The sequence below is a fragment of the Physcomitrium patens genome, chromosome 1 (genome assembly GCF_059467195.1).
Source record: "Physcomitrium patens ecotype Gransden chromosome 1, ASM5946719v1, whole genome shotgun sequence".
NCBI lineage: Eukaryota > Viridiplantae > Streptophyta > Bryopsida > Funariales > Funariaceae > Physcomitrium > Physcomitrium patens.
In genome coordinates this window covers 16,360,065-16,378,497 of record NC_143410.1, presented here as the reverse complement: position 1 = coordinate 16,378,497, position 18,433 = coordinate 16,360,065, and the positions used below count along the sequence as shown (strand labels likewise).

General features: G+C 36.3%; 2 protein-coding genes and 1 long non-coding RNA gene across 4 annotated transcripts; 1 reads left to right on the top strand and 2 right to left on the bottom strand.

Moving 5' to 3' along the window:
• Positions 1–1,837: 1,837 nt before the first annotated feature.
• On the bottom strand, positions 1,838–3,704 carry LOC149989901 (uncharacterized). Its single transcript, XR_016503402.1, has 2 exons — positions 3,072–3,704; positions 1,838–2,844 (listed from the first exon to the last, which is right to left on the bottom strand). It is a non-coding gene; the product is annotated as an uncharacterized LOC149989901 (long non-coding RNA).
• A 5,693-nt stretch (positions 3,705–9,397) lies between these two features.
• Positions 9,398–10,658, top strand: LOC112287824 (uncharacterized). Its single transcript, XM_090245971.1, has 4 exons — positions 9,398–9,685; positions 10,029–10,088; positions 10,321–10,480; positions 10,602–10,658. The coding sequence occupies exons 1-4, from the start codon at positions 9,585–9,587 to the stop codon at positions 10,656–10,658; spliced, it is 378 nt and encodes a 125-aa protein (XP_090102097.1). The 5' UTR covers positions 9,398–9,584.
• Positions 10,659–11,719: 1,061 nt separating this feature from the next.
• LOC112287818 (E3 ubiquitin-protein ligase PRT1) lies at positions 11,720–15,025 on the bottom strand. Of its 2 annotated transcripts, none has more exons than XM_024531291.3 (2): positions 14,574–15,025; positions 11,720–13,827 (listed from the first exon to the last, which is right to left on the bottom strand). In XM_024531291.3, exon 2 carries the CDS (start codon positions 13,494–13,496, stop codon positions 11,922–11,924), a length of 1,575 nt encoding a protein of 524 aa, XP_024387059.1. In that variant the 5' UTR covers positions 13,497–13,827; positions 14,574–15,025; the 3' UTR covers positions 11,720–11,921. The 2 variants fall into 2 exon arrangements, with proteins under 2 accessions (XP_024387059.1, XP_024387049.1); XM_024531281.3 differs by having other exon boundaries at positions 14,532–15,010.
• Positions 15,026–18,433: the final 3,408 nt, after the last annotated feature.

The following is an 18,433-nucleotide window of genomic DNA, read 5'->3' as shown; positions in this document are numbered from 1 at the left end:
ATGGCTCAAGAAAAGACATATAAAATATAAAATAGATCTTCATTGACTCTAGTAGATGTAATTAATAAGCAAGTAGATTGACTTATTCACATATAAGAAATAATACAAGTTTGTAGTAATCCAATTTGTCACAAGAGCAAATAGTCTTGATATTATGAGAAAGTAATTATATCTTATTGTTAATATAGAATTAAGGTTTTTCCTTGTAATAGAAATCCATGTTGATTTTTTGTCATTCTTGAGCTTCATTTAGATGTGCCTTCATTATTATATATAGTTTAGATAAATAATTTGCTAATTTTTTTGTTACAAGATTATCAAGTTTTGAAAAGTCAAAAATATCAAGTTATAGATGATAACCATAATTAACAAAGAAAGGTATTTGTTGAGTAAAAAAATATATTATGTTATTATAAAAAAATCTGCCCATGGCAAAAGAATTGTTCAATCATCTTGTTGATAGTGGATGATACACTTCCAATTTTTCTTGAAAACTTGATTTACATGCTTTGTTTGTCTATCAATTTGAGGATAGAAAGTCAAAAATAGTTTTATATCTAACTTTAAAAACTTAAAAAAAAATCTCTAAAATCTTAATATAAATTGATTTTTTCTATTTAATATGATATCTTTAGATAATCCATGATAGTAATAGATGTTGTCAAGGAAAAACTTAATTGTTTCTTTACTTGGAAAAGATTTTATACATAGTAAAAAGTGTGCCATCTTGATTAAAGAATCTATTATCACAAATATAGAGATATAGAAATTTGAGACTAAAAAATCTATGATAAAATCTATAGAAATGAAAGACCATAGTTGTTTTAAAATAAGAAATATCTAAAAAAAGTATGTGAGGTAGATAATAAGGATTTTTTGATTTTAAAAAAATGTTACATGATTATACAAAATCTTTGAATGCTTTTTGTATTTGAAGCTACTAAAAATCTATAGATACTAATTCCAAAGTCTTGTTATATCCAAAATGTCATGTTTATTGAGAAGTCATAACAAATTTGAAAAACTTGTAATCATGTTTCACCTTCTAGAATATAAAAGTGATTCTCTAAATAGAGTAGATTATTCTTGAATTCAAACCTAGAAGTATCATGAGATTTTGAAGAATTTTCCTTACTATCACAAACGAGAGGATCTAAGGACATACTTGATTGAACTTGCTTAAGAAAAGTTGAATCAACAATTAATATTGATTTCATTACGCAAAGTTAAAATTGCTTTGGCTTTTAGAAAATTATTTGTTGTTGATAAAAAAAATGCATCTTCTTCTATTGATGCAAGATAAGATCATCTAAAAAGAGAATTTAACAAATCTTATTGATTCTTATTCAATAAGTAATCTTGAATTCAAATCTTGATAAAGACATGCTCCAATGGGCTTTGTGACAATTCAAAATATATGTTGATATAAAATATTCAAGGTTCTTATAATTTTTATATATAATGACTTAATTAAAAGTTCCTTCTAAATAATGGTGCTATTTTTGAAATGAATCCACAATTGTAAGATTTTTTTTGTTGTACATCTTATACTTGATTTTAGCTATTGAATTTTTTTTAAATAAAAAACTACTAAGTGAAGTAAGAAAAAAATTGAGAAGAGTGAAGAAGACTTTATTATTGTTTCTATATATATTATCTATCTAAGAATTATGTGGCAATGTTCTAGAGGATTTCCAACATGTGTTTAATTTGTAAGACACATATCTTAACTTGCAAAGCAAGTTTTTTATATGTACTCCATATCATTAGCTTATATCACAAGTTACCAATACATGCAATATATGGCTAATTTATTGGTCAAGTTTTTAATCTATCAATTATCTATAAACATGTACAAAAGTGAAACCATGGTAATAAAGCTTCTTTACAAGATATTATGAAATTAATCTATTTTTATCTACTTCTATCTATTTATATTACCTAGATAACTATTAGAATAAATTTATATTTTTGTGACAAATATTCACTAAATTTCATGATTTAGATAATAATTATTTAAAAATGCATATGTAAATGTATGTCATGTGATAGGCATTAAATGTCAAATTAAATAAAATAGATATAGTCTATTTTAGTTTAATGTATTTTTATCTATTTAGCATTTTGTGTTAGTTGACCTTATTAGTTTTGATTAAGATTAAAAATTTAGGTAAAAAAAATCCTCTTGACTTACATTCTTTTCAAATAAAAAAGTATTTTTAAATAAAAAAACTCATGGTTGTAAAAAAAATTCTTTATCCCTTATGTCTAATTATTTCAATTCCTCCTATCCAATACTAGAAGCTAGAATTATAATGATAGTATAATCTACAGGGTTGTATATTAATTCTATGATAAGTGCCATAAATTTTTCATCAAATTTGTGTTCTTTCAATTGATATCATCTTCTCTCCACTTAATCTAATCTTAACAATCATAAGATACAAAATCCTAACAAATTCTAAGAAAATCCTAATGGCTATTAACATATAAACAAATTCTATATGAACCTTGAGGTAGCCTACCCAAATCCAAAAAGAACTCCAATAACCCTCCAAAAAATAGTCAAAAATCCTACTTCTACCAAATCCTACCAAACTGTAATCCTAATCTTAGTAACTTATCTAAAACAATTATGATAATAAAATTTTAAAAAATAACATAAAAACAAAACAAAATCATAAACTAGATGTTCTTACCAATTCAGAAACACAAGCTTCAGTATTTTCTTTTTTCTTGTGTTGATATCAACCATTTACCTACACTGCACCTTGTCAAACTGGATCCCTTGGTTATGCCCTCCTTTCACTCCAGCAGCCGCTTCAGGCACCTCAATACTCCGATCTGGACAATTTATAACTTGTTGGAACCAGAATTCAAACCACTTCAGCAACAAAAACATTCACGGCAATCCAATGATTGAGCTCTCAGAACTGCTCCTCCGAAGTTACGTGATCCAAACTGCACAGGCAGTGGACCACTCAACCCTTGAATCGTTGCCAACAATTCCTCTTAGATCCGATCTCGATAATCCTAAGCTTGTCGGCCAGCTAACATGAAGCGGCTCTTACCTAAGGATTTCCCCTCCAAGATTCGCTCATCCAAAGGATTGATCGTAAAAATAATTCAAAGCCCTCCAACAATGAACCGACTCACAACCGATGGCTTATTCCAACTGTATTGGGCACTCGTACAAATCCTATCGAGGCTCTGCAGAACAACAAGCGGTGTTCACATCAAGGGCTCAGATCGCAATAAGCTCACGCAGCGATTCACGACATTAAAATCACAATAACTCCGCTCTCTTCTTGATAAGTTCTTCAACCTCTCCGCCGACCCACAAAACAATCTGCTGTTGAATGAGCTCCGTCGTGTTGCTGCTGTGGATGTCTACACCCTTGCTGTGCCATCGATACCCCTCATAGACCTCGTCCAGCGCTCTCCTGAGTCGTTGATACCCCTCACGGACCTGGTCGTCGTGCTGTGCTGGTTCTAGAGAGATGTGTGCTTTGAAGCACCCTTACAATCTTTTTTCATTACTAGTTTAACTCTGAAGAAAACAGCTCATCCTTGTCTGAAAAAAGCGCTTCCACGGTAACACCGTCATCTGCACCATCAGTTACCTCCTCCGAAGGCATCGTCTCATTCTGCCGTATGTGAGGTGACGAATTAACTTCACTGGATCATCGTTGATTTCGGATCCAGAACTGCACAAATGCAACATCCGCTCAGCGAACAACTTGAGAAAATGTTGAGTTCAAACCATGTGACAGAAAGAATCTGACACCATTTCGCTAGGTTCTACCGAAATTGAAAATGCACCTGTGGGTCCGCACTAACTTTGAACTCGATGATGCCCACCTTGATGGCCTTTCCAAACTCCTTCCAGAACTTGCCATGTTTGCCCGCCTCGCAGACTCGTGGCCTCTCAACTCACCTTTTTCGGCACAACTGAAAATTATTTGCAAATGTCGAGACCTTCAAGTAAATATCCAGACAGAAAATATCACTACCCGTGACATTCCAAAGCCTCAACATGCGTTGTGGACTACCCTGTCAATTTTTGTCATCAAAATTCTCATCTACATCTTCATCGAAAAATTACCAGATCTTTTCCGAAGCTCTACGGGCAAGCAAGTTCTTGATGGTTTTTGAGTCGCGTTGTTGCTGCAACATACCTCGAGATTCATTCACGATATGGAACTAATCGTGAGAAGCATGCTTGTGCTGCTTGGAGCTCCAACATGCCAAAGCAAATATAAATTCAAGGATACCTAAACCCCAACACGTAAACAATAACTGTACAGTTTGGCACAACAATAAACTTGCTCTCAGATAATAACAAGAGAGCCCAGTCATTCTCACAATGAAGAAGCTCCCAATCCTATTTGGTTTTTTTGACACGTTGTTTTCAATTCTGAAGACACATGGAACACACCAAAAGAAACCAAAAGAAAATCCTATCATTTCAGCAGCATGTCTACAACTGCTACAAAATGCACCCTAACGAATCAAGGAATTTTGCAAGCAGCTAAGCATATGTCAATTATAAGCAGCTAAGTTTATGTTTTCAAGATCAAAAAGGAATCCAGAAAGATCCATTTAACTTAAATCGGCAGGGTCATTCAATAAACTGAGATCAACAACGTTGCACTTTGTAGTTTTTTAGTGAGTGTAGACATTCTGTAAATCACCTGTTGCATTTCCATGTAGTACAACCATAACATAAATATCATCATTTCTTCCATACGATTACATAACATGAGAAAAACTCCTGCAAGTTATTTTAAAAGAAGCACAAATCACCAACAACTTGTAATTTGAGCATTTCTTAGGGTCTCACCTGAAGTTTTCCCATCCTCAAAGTTTGTGTCCTCAATCTCATTCTGTTTCTTCTCCTTGGTTTTTCCAACAGACACTTCAACATCATCCTCTTTGCCGGCCCACAAGTAAATAGAGAAGCTGACAAACTCTGACTACCTTTTCACTAATTCATGCACGACCAACATTTGGAGGAGATGTGGTTTACGATACTCGTCTTGCAAGGAGGTGATCCAATTTTCTTTATTTTGAAATATTTAGACAAATTTCTACAACAGAGCCAAATTCTGAACATAGATGGTGATCTCTTCACAGATGGCCGTTGGCTCATGACACAAAATACTATAACGACCATCACATTGTTCTTGCGTAGCCTCTTGAGAATTATTGGATGCCTCACCCTTGATTTGTGTTCCAGGGCATCCGACTACAAATGGATCAAAATTCTTAGTTCCACGTCCTCATTCTCTGTAGTTTTTGGTAACGGCAGAGGTTGCCATAAGCTTCAGACTTCCAGATACACTTCACGATATTTAAGACAAACAAGGAATGAGATACGTCAAACAAATCCACAGTGAAATGAGCACAAGAACTAATTTTATAGAATGAGGTAAAACAACGTGAAGTATAGAAAGTTAGTGACTATCTAATGCATTCATATCTCATGCATCTGAAAAAAATTAGTATTTTGGTATCATTTTTTTTTATCATCTTTTGTACCATTGTGAGAACTATGGTTTATTGGTTTTTGCCAAATCTTACACAAGTGTTGATATAATGGTTCTTTATTATCGAATTTTAAAGCATTATCCACATTGATGTGTAATTTTTAGAAAATGAGGTATTGAACTTTGTTGGGTGATTAAGTTTTCAAAGTACTTGAAATAAACAATAAAACTAAATTGTTTAATGTGTATGTTCATAATTTACCTCTTTGTTAAGTTTTAAAACTTCGTTAATATAATTTATTAATTTTTTTCTTTTCTTTTCTGGATGTTCTTCAGGTTTTTCTTAGTGTATTAGAAATTTATTTTATTTTATATATTTTATAAATAATTATTTTTAAACAATTATATATATACACATTCATATATTTCTTTATTTATTTTAATTTAAAAGATGTATTTTAGTGCAGATTTGTTTAGAGGCACCATCAAAATCTTTAATGCATGTAGATTTAATGAAGTTCTTATAGTATTATAAAACCATACATTTATTTTTAATTTTTTTAGCCATTTCATATTTTATTCCAAAAAATGAGCTTAAAATAATACTCTATTTTTTTTGGTTAATTCACGATATTATCATACATCCTAACTTAAGGTTATAACCTCTCATTGAACACATTTTAGTTGAGAATTATTTCTACTATACACAGGTAAAACAAATATTTGTCAAAAAAATAATCTTTCCATATTATTGATTAATGCTTAAATAGATTTTTTGTAATAACATATAATCTTTTTGGTTTTTGTAAACTTTGATGAGTTTATTGTCTAAATTGTAAAATGCTACTAGTGTTAAGAATAATCAATTATATTGGACTCTGTCGATATTTTGATGTAATAAACGCCCATATACATGTCTATAAAGATACTAATTTATTTATTTTTATTGATATTGATACGATATTTAATCATTTATACTGTTTGTTAAGAGCAAAAAAGTAGACTCAAAGAGATCAAGAATTATAAAGAGAAAAAATAAATTTTAATCTTTTAAAAATAAATAGAAGTAAGATTAAATACAAGATTAAAAAATAAAATTAAAAATATAAAATAGAATGCCCCAAAACATGAATTGGCCTAGCTACAGTGCCTCTTATCCTATCTTCTAATTATTAATGTATTGACCATGTAAAGAGATAGGAATATTAATCACAAAAATAAGATAATTTAATAGAAAGAAATTTCTTAGTAAACTAGAAAGACATTTCTGAAGCATTTATTAAAATCCCCTTAATTAATTTTTTGATAAAAACTATTAAATTTCTATTTTTAAAAAATTAAGACACAACATAATAATTTTAATAGGATATTTTTAATTTCAATTTTTTATTATCACAACATAATAATTTTAATAGAAATACTCTTTGAGATTACAAACATATTAAACAATCCAACTACTTTTATTCTGAAATTTGTCGAGCTTTTCTTTTTTACTTCCTCCTAAATAATAGAAAAGAAAAACTCCTTTTAAAATTTTGTTTTGATCTTCTTCTTCTAACACAAACTTGTGAATATTATGAGTTTTTATCTTTTTATCAATCTTTGCGCTGAGCTCAAGTGTGGTTTAGCAAAGAGTAGGCTATTCTGTACCTCATCAAAGTGTTCATACAGCAAATAAATGCAACTTGCTAAAAATCACATTCATGAATGCACATGAAAGAATCTAGATCACACATCGAGTAGCCAAGAAGCCCAAGAACGAGTGAAATTTTGAATGGATGCGAAATGGAAAACTTCACAAGCGAAGAGGATGAGGAAATTATCTGTTGCTCGACCGGAATTGACTTGGAAGGATGGCAGCAGGCGATGCAATTTATTTGCACCAAACTCTGTGAGTGAGCGAGTGAGTGAGAGTGCGTGAAGGGAAATACTCGTCCATCGCGAGAAACTGCAGCAGAACGCGAAGTCACTCTCCGCCGCACCGTTAATCGTCGAAACAGAGTTCGGAATAGGATTGATGGAGTTCGCAATCCAAAGAAGATTGCGAGAGGAGGGGAGGGGGAGGGGTCACTGAAGCCTCTGCTTCAGAAAGCGCGGTAGAAAGTCTGACCACAAGGCATCGATAGGAACCATGATGAAGAAGGCTGAGCGAATGATTAAGTGCTGCGATCGATTCATGAGAATGACGCAGACCTAATGCGAAAGTGATGGGAGCCGATCGCAACAGATGTGACTGCGACTTCCGGATCTCGATTGTCTCTCTCTCTGGCAGAGGCGCCACCCCATGCACTCCGTCGCCCTATTGGAGGGCTGCGATTCGTCTCTCTTGTGGACATCTACGGTCATATTGATCCGAGCTCCTCATAGGGGGACTAGATCAAGGAAGTGCCACCAGCGTCCAAGTGCGAGAAAGTTTCCTAGGTTCGAGCCTTTCAGTCTTAACTTCGAATGAAGCGTAGATTAAATGCTCTCGGATAGCTCGTCGCAGTGGGAGGAAAGAATCTGGATGGTGTCGCTGAGCGTTAGAATTGAGGTTTCAAGTAGAACTATTGAAGATATTGGAGGAATTTTGGTGCAGGGATTTTTGTTGTAATTCTGAGACCGGAGAGCGTTTCTTGGATACCGAGGTTTTGCGGTAAATTTTGATTCGTCGTAGTGCAGAGCAACAATAGATATGTGGCAGTGAAAGTGCTGTTTCAATTCTGCTCGACCGAATGCTGCACGAAGGGCGGTTGTGGGAGCTTAATTATCCGTAGGAGTTATCTTCGTAAGTATCCGGGGGAATCTATTGCTCGTTGCTGTTTATGAATCACGTTCTGTAGGTTCAGCCATTGCGTTGATACTAGTCGTCTGTACTTTTGCAGAATGAGTTGCGTGGAACTGAGTGATACAAGTTTTTCGTAAGAGAGTATGTTCATGACTTAGTTTTGAATTGAGCTACCATTATTGAAGCATTCTGTGCAGCTTTTATGAAGGTCATTCTCATGATGTGCGAAGTAAGTCAGTCGCAATAGGTTCATCGGGTGAGAATAATTTATGATAGTCTGATCATTTACGTGGTGATATGGTAATGTGATGCGGATGTGGAGGGGTCACTGATGACAATTTGTTGTTGCAGTTCTACTTTGAGATGTTTGGGGTCCTTTAAAATTGATCCAGTGAGAATTACATCAGATAGGACCATGAATTGCTATCAGAACCAGAGTGAAGAGGGAACCGTGTTCCAAATGGCGCCTGAGTGTCGGTCTTCAGCACCTGAGCCCTATCATCCATTACCAATTTCACACACTGTGACGCAATCAAGTAATTTACATTTTCCTAAACAGTGTCAATTTCGTAGCGAAACCGAGCCTCCATCAATTGCTGAGGCAATTTTCTCCTCGAGTGGTGACGATACTAATTACTTTCTCCTAGAGAACACTCAGTTGTCCATGGACTCGAGTTTGCATTGCAGTCGAGTCTGCAAATGTGGACACCAGCAATCGGAGGTTTCTAATCCTCTAAGGTTTCGTTCTTTCCTCGGTTACTTACCAGAAGTGGAAGAGGAGATGAGTATGCCTTTTCCTTACAGCGAACATGGGAGTAACATTTCACCTCCCGAAGTGGAATTCAGATACTCTTATCCACAGAGCCTCCAAGGGATGGGAAGTGGCACAACTGAGAATAAATATGGAATCATCTTCTCAGACACTTCCAATCTGGGCGTGAGATCCTCTACCGGTATACCGTACTTCTCCACGAATACTGACGAGGATCACCAGAGGCTTGAGCAAGATTCTTCGCTGAACTCTTCTCCATCGTGTTGTACCCTTCAAACGAGATCGCATGAGGAGAGGAAATTGCTCGTGTACACACCCGGAAATTATCCTTGCCGCGAACCGGACAAATTTGGCGTCTACAATTGTGACGTCTCTTTCTTAGATTCCATTTATGGCTGCCGAAATCCACACCATGAAGGGATGCACTCACTTGGCTTCAACATTCATTTCCAAAGACACCAAAGTATACATACACCGAGCATGATTCGGTCGAAGCAGCCAATGTGTAACTCTGGCTCAGAGTTGCCTTCGAGCTCTTCTTTGTCTGTTTCCTCGGATGAAATGGAGCATCCGCAAATTAAAGTTGGATTGTACAAGACCGAGCTCTGCAGATCCTGGGAAGAAACTGGTTACTGCAGATACGCATCCAAGTGCCAGGTAATATAACCAAGAGGACAACCTACCTTGTTTGAGGTCTTAAATTTAATTTAAGGGTTTTATTGGAGAATTTGCAATTCTCTACAGCCTACTCCATCCAAGTTCGAGTAGTTTCAAGGGCATGCGTATTAAATACGTCAACAAATTGTTATGAATGCAGCTTCAGTTAGATTTTTCCCAAGATTGTTGACTTTTTCGGTATCGATTATCCAGACATTGCTTTCTGTATCTCAGGATTCTGTATACGCGGCCAAGTATCAATTCCTCAAAAAATGTCGGGGTCTTTCATATTCAAACATTGTGGATACTTATTTTTCTGAATTCTCTTGTCCATGGCACTCAGTTTGCGCATGGAAATGACGATCTACGTCCGGTTCCGCGCCACCCTAAATACAAAACGGAGGTGAATTCAAACTGGATACTGCGCTTAAAAATTACACAATAACTTGCTCCAACGTTTTGATTCAAGATGGGACTTGAAAGGGCCACATGCATTTGCAAATAAAATGAGCATCAGTGTGAAATATTTTCACAGAATGTCGAATAATCCTTATAATTTACATGACAAATGACTTCTTAAGGTACATCGAGCTCAGACCGGAGCAATAACTTAAACCTATATGTATTTCGTGCAGTTGTGCAGGTCTTACACAGAAACTGGACTTTGCAACTATGGCAAGCGATGTCGTTTCATTCACACCTCTAATACTCACAAACCGATCTTCACTCAGTCGAGAGAATTGGAGAAGAAAGGCTCCCGAAGATTATCTATATTTCAACAGTTATCTGGAGCTGGTGAGATGCCTAGAAGACAAGCCTGAAAAGCTCGCCAGGCTACCGTTACACTCAAATCTCGTCATAAGAGGAAGTGGGCTTCTGACCATTTTTTATGATCCATCTTGTATATATTGCTCAGATGCGCTTTGTTGAAGTACGTCGACAAAATGCACCTTCTTCAGTCTCATTGCACTAAATATGTTCTAGTTTTAGACTGACTTGGGTGCATTTTGTGAATCCTTTTGAGATTGATCAGAAGAAAAAATTCATTGGAAATTCTTCAATAAGCTCTGATTTGTTCTAATCTTCATAGTCTCTGATAAGCATGAGAGAGTAGTTGGTTCGCTCAGGACAGAGCAAAATGAATTTTCAGAGGCAATTAGTTGTTCAAAGACTGTTAAACAAATTTGTGCAAAAACATATGATCTATTAGATTATAGATTATAGATTATAGAAATGTGTGCTGTACCTACCGAAAGAGCTTTGGTGAGTCATATATCCTTTCAGGACCACAGATCGCCTCAGCGTTATTTAGTAGAGACATTTGACGCCCATTGAGAGGCGTCGAGGTAGTTTTCATCTAAGGACCTCGAAGTTGTCGATGGTTTAGCTGTCAGCATTTTCCAGCTCGACAGTCTTTCCAGTGTTGTGTCTGTGATCAGCCCCGTCGAGTCAGTCATCCAACAGGATGATTAATATACTGGATTTAAATTCCATTTTACAAATTCAGCACATGGGATTCCCTACAACTGCTTCGGAGTAATGCCCTCTCAACATTCAAAGCCACAAAGCCTCACTTTGTGACTGCAACATGCTAGACTTCATCAACATATTTCGGCTTATGCATGAATAGTTCACTGTGATATATTGGATAAGGTTTCAGAGCACCTGTCTCCTTGCAAGAGCATTGGAGTTACGCTGCTAAATTATTGCAACATTCGCAATCACAATTTAAACCAGCGGTGTTGAAAATAGCCCTGTTTGACCATATTCAGTAATGATTGTTTTGTTCAGATCCAGTGCATACTTCTGCTTAAAATACAACACGAGTCTCTCAACCAAAAATCGCCGCTTTTCATGAACAGATGAACCAAAACTCTAAACCCTCGAGTAGTATTTAATGGTAAAACACCCTCTTCTAGTACTTAATAGTATCTACATTATTGGAAATCATATCACTGCAGTACAGTACTTGAGACAGTTCACTTCAGTAACTTAAGAATCAGGTTCGAAGGACTTTGGACAGTGGCACGGCGGTTATGAAGATGACGATAGTCGGAAACGTAAACTGCAAACAAATTTATGAAAGATTCCATACACTTCAGGTCAGACCAATTCTAGAGAAGGCAGAATTAAGATTGTTACACTCCAGGGGAGAATACCCTAGAGTGAGGAAGTGCCGAAGCACAGACCCTTTAATTCCTGAATTTTATGTGCATTCTAAACAAGATGAGAAATGTCACGCGTGAAACACAACCCGGTAAAACTCAATATCTTCGTCATCACGACTAAATGTCTCAAATTCTTCATCGTCCTGGCCAGCGAATTCCTCGTCTCCACCGTCGTGCATAAAAATATGGCTATCATCACCGTCAGCTTCTTGGATATAGTCTACCTGATGAACACCATCTTCCGCGACCTCTATGGAACCATTTCCATCAGCATTGGCACTCTGCTCAGGACCCGGACCTTCGAAAACATCAGCACCATTACCTCCCGTACTCCCTCTACTGCCACCAATTGGTTGTCCCAATAAGACCTGTATATCTTCCGGTTCATTGCATTCGTTTGGTATAATTCTGCGGTCCGCAACATTGAGCCTTCTGCTCACCATAGCGTCCCAAAACTCCCTTTCAATGCTTGCACGAAGCCGCACCTCTTTCATACAATGATCTGGCGTATGCCGCTGGTTGAATCTTCCAACGACGCAACCGGATCCATGACATTTTCCACACAAATCAAAACCAATAGTCTCTGGGCATTCTTGACACTTAAATCGTTTCCCAACGATCGGCATCATTCCGCAGCCATCACAACCAACATCGCGATGTATAGGACCAGGTAATATTCTCCTAACACTACCTTTCGTTGAAACTTCTGGCTCTGCTAACATCGGCACCTGCGGCCTATTACTCGGTCGTTCCCGTTCCTCTGCGGCAACTTGAAGAGAGCGCTGAGCATACTCAAGGGGGAAAACCCTATCTATGTAGTGATGTAGCTCTAAACATACTTGCGGAAACATCCCAGGGTGCTCTGCTTTACATGAAGGACAACTCACTGCATTGTCATCATCAATTTCCACACAGTGCTCGCAAAACATATGTCCACAATTTAAGACCACCGGCCGATAAAGAAGGTTGCAGCAATGCAAGCAGGTCAAGTCCGAGGTTGTAACGATAAGATATGAGAGCGAGGTGTCCGGATCCTCGTCCTTCGTGCGCAATTGTTGACCTTCAAAATCTGTTTCTCCTTCATCAGCCACAGGAGCCTTCCCTTTAGAACATGGACCAGGTTCACTAATCAATACAGGTCGTGACAAATAGGTCTCCTTGGAAGGACTAGGGTCGTCACCAACGCTGCTGGAGGAATTTGAAGCACAACCATTTCCGCATTCAGAACTTCGATTCAAAAAAGAAACGGTTTCAATATCACCAGAAGATGCTTCTTCAGAGATCTTCACTGAAGTAGTTGCTTGCCTGCTGATATCAAGAGGCATACTTCTGGAGCGGGGTGGTAGATCGAGTTGAGGAGAGAAAATACCTGCCTCGATTTCTTCTTTTTGAACTTCTTTGGCTCGACAAAGGTACTTGTCATGCACAACCTTCAGGAGGACAAAATGAAGCTGTTCACAAATCCGAGGGAAGTGCATGTAAGGCCGGCGGCAAAGAGGACAGAGATTTTTGTGAGTGCCGCCCATGGCTCTGTGCACACACCAAAAACAAAACAAGTGCCCACATGCGTGCACTATAGGCTTGTAAACAAGCTCTAGACAGATAATACACTGAAACTGCTCCGTATCATCATATGTCTCCATCGCACACGACTAAGTGCTACTACCCCAGCAAGGCGATCACTCTCCGTTAAGCAGTCGTTCCGACGGGCTTCCCTGCGTCAACTGCTGTCAGGAAAACGTGCGTCGAACCTATTTTCTGCAATCCCTCCGTCTTATGTAGTGAGATGCTGAATTCCATTCGCTCTCCAGAACTATGTTCAACCTTCTTGTGTAGCCAGTGGACCTCGATATCTCGTCGTCATTTAAATCTGGATGTTTCGTAATCTTCAGTGTTACAATTTAACGCAAGTACAAGTATTAGGGTTTCTCTAACTCTGTAGTTTAACTACGCCATCCTCAGAGCATCACTAACCTGCAGCAGATGTGCAGCAATTTGTCAGAAAAATAGCAGTAATACACGGGTGAAATTTGTAAGCCAAACCCCAGCTAAATGATACAAAGATCAAGATCTCCCGAAGACAAGTGACAATAGATAAGAAACAATAGATAGTAGATTAGAACCCGCAATGATTGAGGGCCATATCTATGAAATATGATCATGGAGCTCGGGCACTGCTACGTGGAGTGGAATAAATCTAAAGGGCAAAACGCAACCCTAGCAGAGGATCTTCTGAAAGCAATAACTAACAAAATTTTCGAAATCACTCGACAATTCAGCAATTCAGACATGAGACAACCCCTCAATCCCCTACTGAGTCCAAATCTGTACGTTGTCATGAGCGAGACAAATAAAAACCAACACAGAATCCCGCTCTATGGAGAATCAAAACGAGTGAGATGAAGAAATTCGAATGCTTCATAACGACCTCCATGACCTAACTAACACGAAAGTCATCAATAAGAGGAAAATTTTAAACAAGGCGGTCTGAATACAAAAAAAAAAAAGAAAAAAAAAAAGAAAAAAAAAAGAAAGGAACGCCGTCTTGAAAACCAAGGAGGCGAATACAAAAACAAGCAAGTAGAGGAGTTTCCCAGACCTAAAATTACACCAAAACGCATCAAGGAACCTTCGGACAAACATCAAAGGAATTCCACCCACACAACGGAGCAACTCACCCGACACCGACCATACACCGACCGAGCAACATAGCCAGGTACCTTGCAACAACCAGTCCCCGAATCTACGACTGTCAGCATCCGAGTAAAGAAGGGAATGAGCACATAGATCAAGAGGAACAACTCGTCGTCGACTTCGCAGGAGGGCGTGAATGAAGAAAGTCTACAGAGAGTGAACAAGCGCGCGGAGATGATGAGACAAGAAAACCGCAGAACACCAGCCGCGACGACGTTGTCTCTCAATCCAGTCGCCGCCAACAGACACCAGATGAATGCTCGAGAGAGAGACAGAGCGAGCGAGCGGACGAGCGAAAGAGAGAAAGCTCGAAAGACGAGGAAGGGAATTGGCTGGCGATGGCAAAGCTGCTTCAGTCGTTGAACGACACTAAGTTACGAACACAACTCCCAGTCACGAACGCATAGTTCGTGAATCCCACATGTCCTCACTCATGTCCCTTTCCAAGTACGGACCCGTCGCTGGCACCGGGCGCCAGGCTGGACCCCGCGTCCGCCCACCCATCCCGCCCGTCTCGCCCGTCCCCCTCTGGACAACGCATCCTTTGGGTCCCAAACTTTTAATTTACTGTGGAGGGCGATGTTGTGAGTGATGATGTGACCCCAGTTTCTGTGGCTATAGGTCCAGCTCTATCTTGCTTGTCCTTTATTACTTCATGGCTGAAACTTTGTTCTTTACGAGCAGGGCAGGCAGCTGCCCACATCTCCATCTTGCTATCTCCATACTGCCAGATGGATGGGCACGCCTTAAAATCCTGAAGCTCCACGTTTAGAGCGCATTTGGTGTAAATACTAAATTCTGCATTATTAGAAGAAAACAAAATTTGAAAATATAGTGTGTTCATATTCGGTTTTAATTCGTGTTTTTTTTAACAATTAAAATATATGTTGGATGCATTTGTTTTGTTGTTTTGGTTATTACTTGCATATTTGGACTACCACCAAAAACAAAAACTTAGAAAATATTTTATTTTGAAATGAAAATAATTATATATAATAACTAATATTTTTACAGAATTGATTTTTTTAATAGAAATATATCAATTTTTTTCTTCAAAACATATTTTTACATATTATATTAATACACAAATGAAAAAAAAAATGGTTTGATGAAAGTATACTATTACTTTGCGTTCTAAGTATTTATAATGTAAAATCTATATATTTCTATATATATATATATATATATATATATGTGTGTGTGTGTGTGTGTGTGTGTGTGTGTGTAATTTAATAAAGCATTTATTGTATTTTATTTCAAAATAAATATAATAGCTATTTTATGTTAAATATTTTTTAAAATATGTAAAAATAATTACATATTTGTAACACACACACACACACACACACACACACACACATATATATATATATATATATATATATATATATATTTCAGTAATAAACTCTAATAAACTCTAATAAACTCTAATATAAACATAGCCCAATCATTTGTGACCATTTATTTTACAATAATCCTTGCATAAAATTTTAGTTTATTTTTATTTTTAAAATTATCATATTTGATATATATATTTCTTATCATTCTATAGAATATTTTAAAATCATAGTAATATTTACTACAAAGCACAAATTTTTTTATAATTATATATTAATTTCTTATTTATGTAGCTTATGTAAATTCTTATTAATATTCCAGTTGCTTTAAGAATGTTTTATAATAGACTCTATAGAAGGCTTTAGTTTATAAATTTTTAATTATTTTAATTAAATAAATTATTCAATCTATGGATAAATTAATATTATTATAAAAATATTTTTTTATTTATTTTATTTATTTGAAAATTAAATGATAAATGTTACTTATCCAAAGTAACTACATGTGGTTGTAAAGTTGTTACTTATCTAAGAAATTTGTATCTACCATGGATAATACCCACCAAAGTACCCCAATGGCATGGTGTTAGAGGAATAGTAAGCAATGAGATAAGGCACCATTATGAAGCTATCAAAATTAACATAGAATATATTAAGGTAGAGATGTATTTAAGGATTGGAAAAAACACTTAATGAATAGTCAAGAAGTACCATAGTACATAATGGGTTCCACATAGTAGCATCATGAGTCAAGCTAGTGTTGGATTGGAGACAATGTAATTTTGATTGAGCAATAAACTAGTCATTGCCTTTTTCAATCATTGTGTGTATTGAGTCCAATCTTGCAAGGTCATATCTCATGCTTGCCAATAACCTCAAAAGCCCAAGTAACAGTAAATAAATAAACAAATCATTAGATTTAGTTCAAATGTCTTAACAAAAAACAATTAAAAAGGAGATGGTTTGTGAATTGTTAAACAATATATCATGGAATTGTTGATGGCTTTCATTGATTCTTTTTTAAACTAAAGATTTCCTTAAACAACAACATATACTTGAGTTTATTATCTTTTACCTTATCCATAAAAAATTTGTTGTATGTTGTAAGCAAAAAAGACAAATTTGAAAAAGACAACTTTAAATAGAGTTTTTGACTTTTAAGACTGTTATAAATATCTTATATTGATATTCTCAAAAAATTTAGGATTAATTTTTGTCTTATTTTTCTAACAAGTTACATTCTCTAATGGTTCTTACAATAATAATATCTTATTTGACTTCCAAGTTCTCCATTCAATGTCCATTTTTCCATTCTTCATATATCAAGATCATACTTAGGAAATTTCCTCTCTAAAATCCAACACTACATAAATTGGAGCAAAGAATCTCATCTTTTTTCCTCAGTTTTATAGAGTTTTTTTTTTTTTTTTTTTTTGTTTGTTTGTTTGTTTGTTGAAAGGTTTTCATGTGAAAAAATTTCCATGTTTCATAAATTTTCTGAAATTTATTCTCCACATTGTTTACCTCCTTTGATTTCCCCTGCTATTTTGAACATTACTTTCATCACGAGAAAAAAAGACCCATTCTCAGTGGGGCATTCTACAGAACTGTTTTGCTCTTTGGAAACTTGGTCTAGTCACTGTGGCTTCATATTATTTGTTAATGTTTGTAAGTAGTGGGTTCCATGGATGAACAAGAATGTTTAAACTTGAAGGGAAATATTCACTGATGAAAGTGCCATCCTAGTCCTCAGCATATCAGAGCCTGCAAGCAACATCCCCTGCAGCCATGTGAGATAATCCCCACTTGCTTTGTCTCTCAAGCTCAATAGTGGCATTCTTACATTTTGTTGTCTGATTCTTGTTTCATTTCATGGTTAAAGAGGCCTGGTTCAGTGCATGACAGGGGTAGGAAATGTTTGAGTTGCCAGAGGAGACAGCCACAATTCTTCAGTTGGTGCTTGCATTTTTAGAGTTGGATTTCCAGATTTGCAATGCCTGCACAAGCAGTGGTTTGAGCGCAAGGGAGAAGGAGTGGTTCTTTTCATTTGAGTAAGTGTTTTGAGTCTTAATACTGGTCTTCTGCATTGTGGAATTGGAGACTTTCTGTCTTGGGCTTCTGCTGATATGAAGCAGCAGTGATTGTTTCATTTAATGGATTTGAAAGAGTTAAATATTTTCTGATGTGTCATGGAGAGTTCATAGACAAGTTTCATAACTATTGGGTCTCTGGAATTTCAAGGATATGGTTTCTGTGCATTCTCATGGACTTTGAGAGTATTTTTGAATTTTTCAATATTTAAGCTGCAACTTTCTGGGATATACTCTGTTTCTATCTGGTTTGTCATTTTCATTAACTTTGGGATAGCAATTTTGAATTCAGGGTAAGGACAGAAAAGTGCATGTATTGTGTTTCTTTTTGACTGTAGCATTCTAAGCACTTTACAAACAGCACATCAAACCATACAATTTCAGGGACAAATCATGGAAGCTTGGTGCATGAATAATTCAACTGAAATTCAATTGAAACTTCACCCAAGTAAGTTCCTC

Excerpts from the sequence above, each read along its gene's own strand:
- LOC112287818 (XM_024531291.3), bottom strand. The coding sequence starts at position 13,496 with ATGGAGACATATGATGATACGGAGCAGTTTCAGTGTATTATCTGTCTA.
- LOC112287824 (XM_090245971.1), top strand. The coding sequence starts at position 9,585 with ATGAAATGGAGCATCCGCAAATTAAAGTTGGATTGTACAAGACCGAGC. Across the intron at positions 9,686-10,028 it reads GATACGCATCCAAGTGCCAG|TTTGCGCATGGAAATGACGA; the intron begins GTAATATAACCA and ends CATGGCACTCAG. Across the intron at positions 10,481-10,601 it reads TCAACAGTTATCTGGAGCTG|ATGCGCTTTGTTGAAGTACG; the intron begins GTGAGATGCCTA and ends TATATTGCTCAG.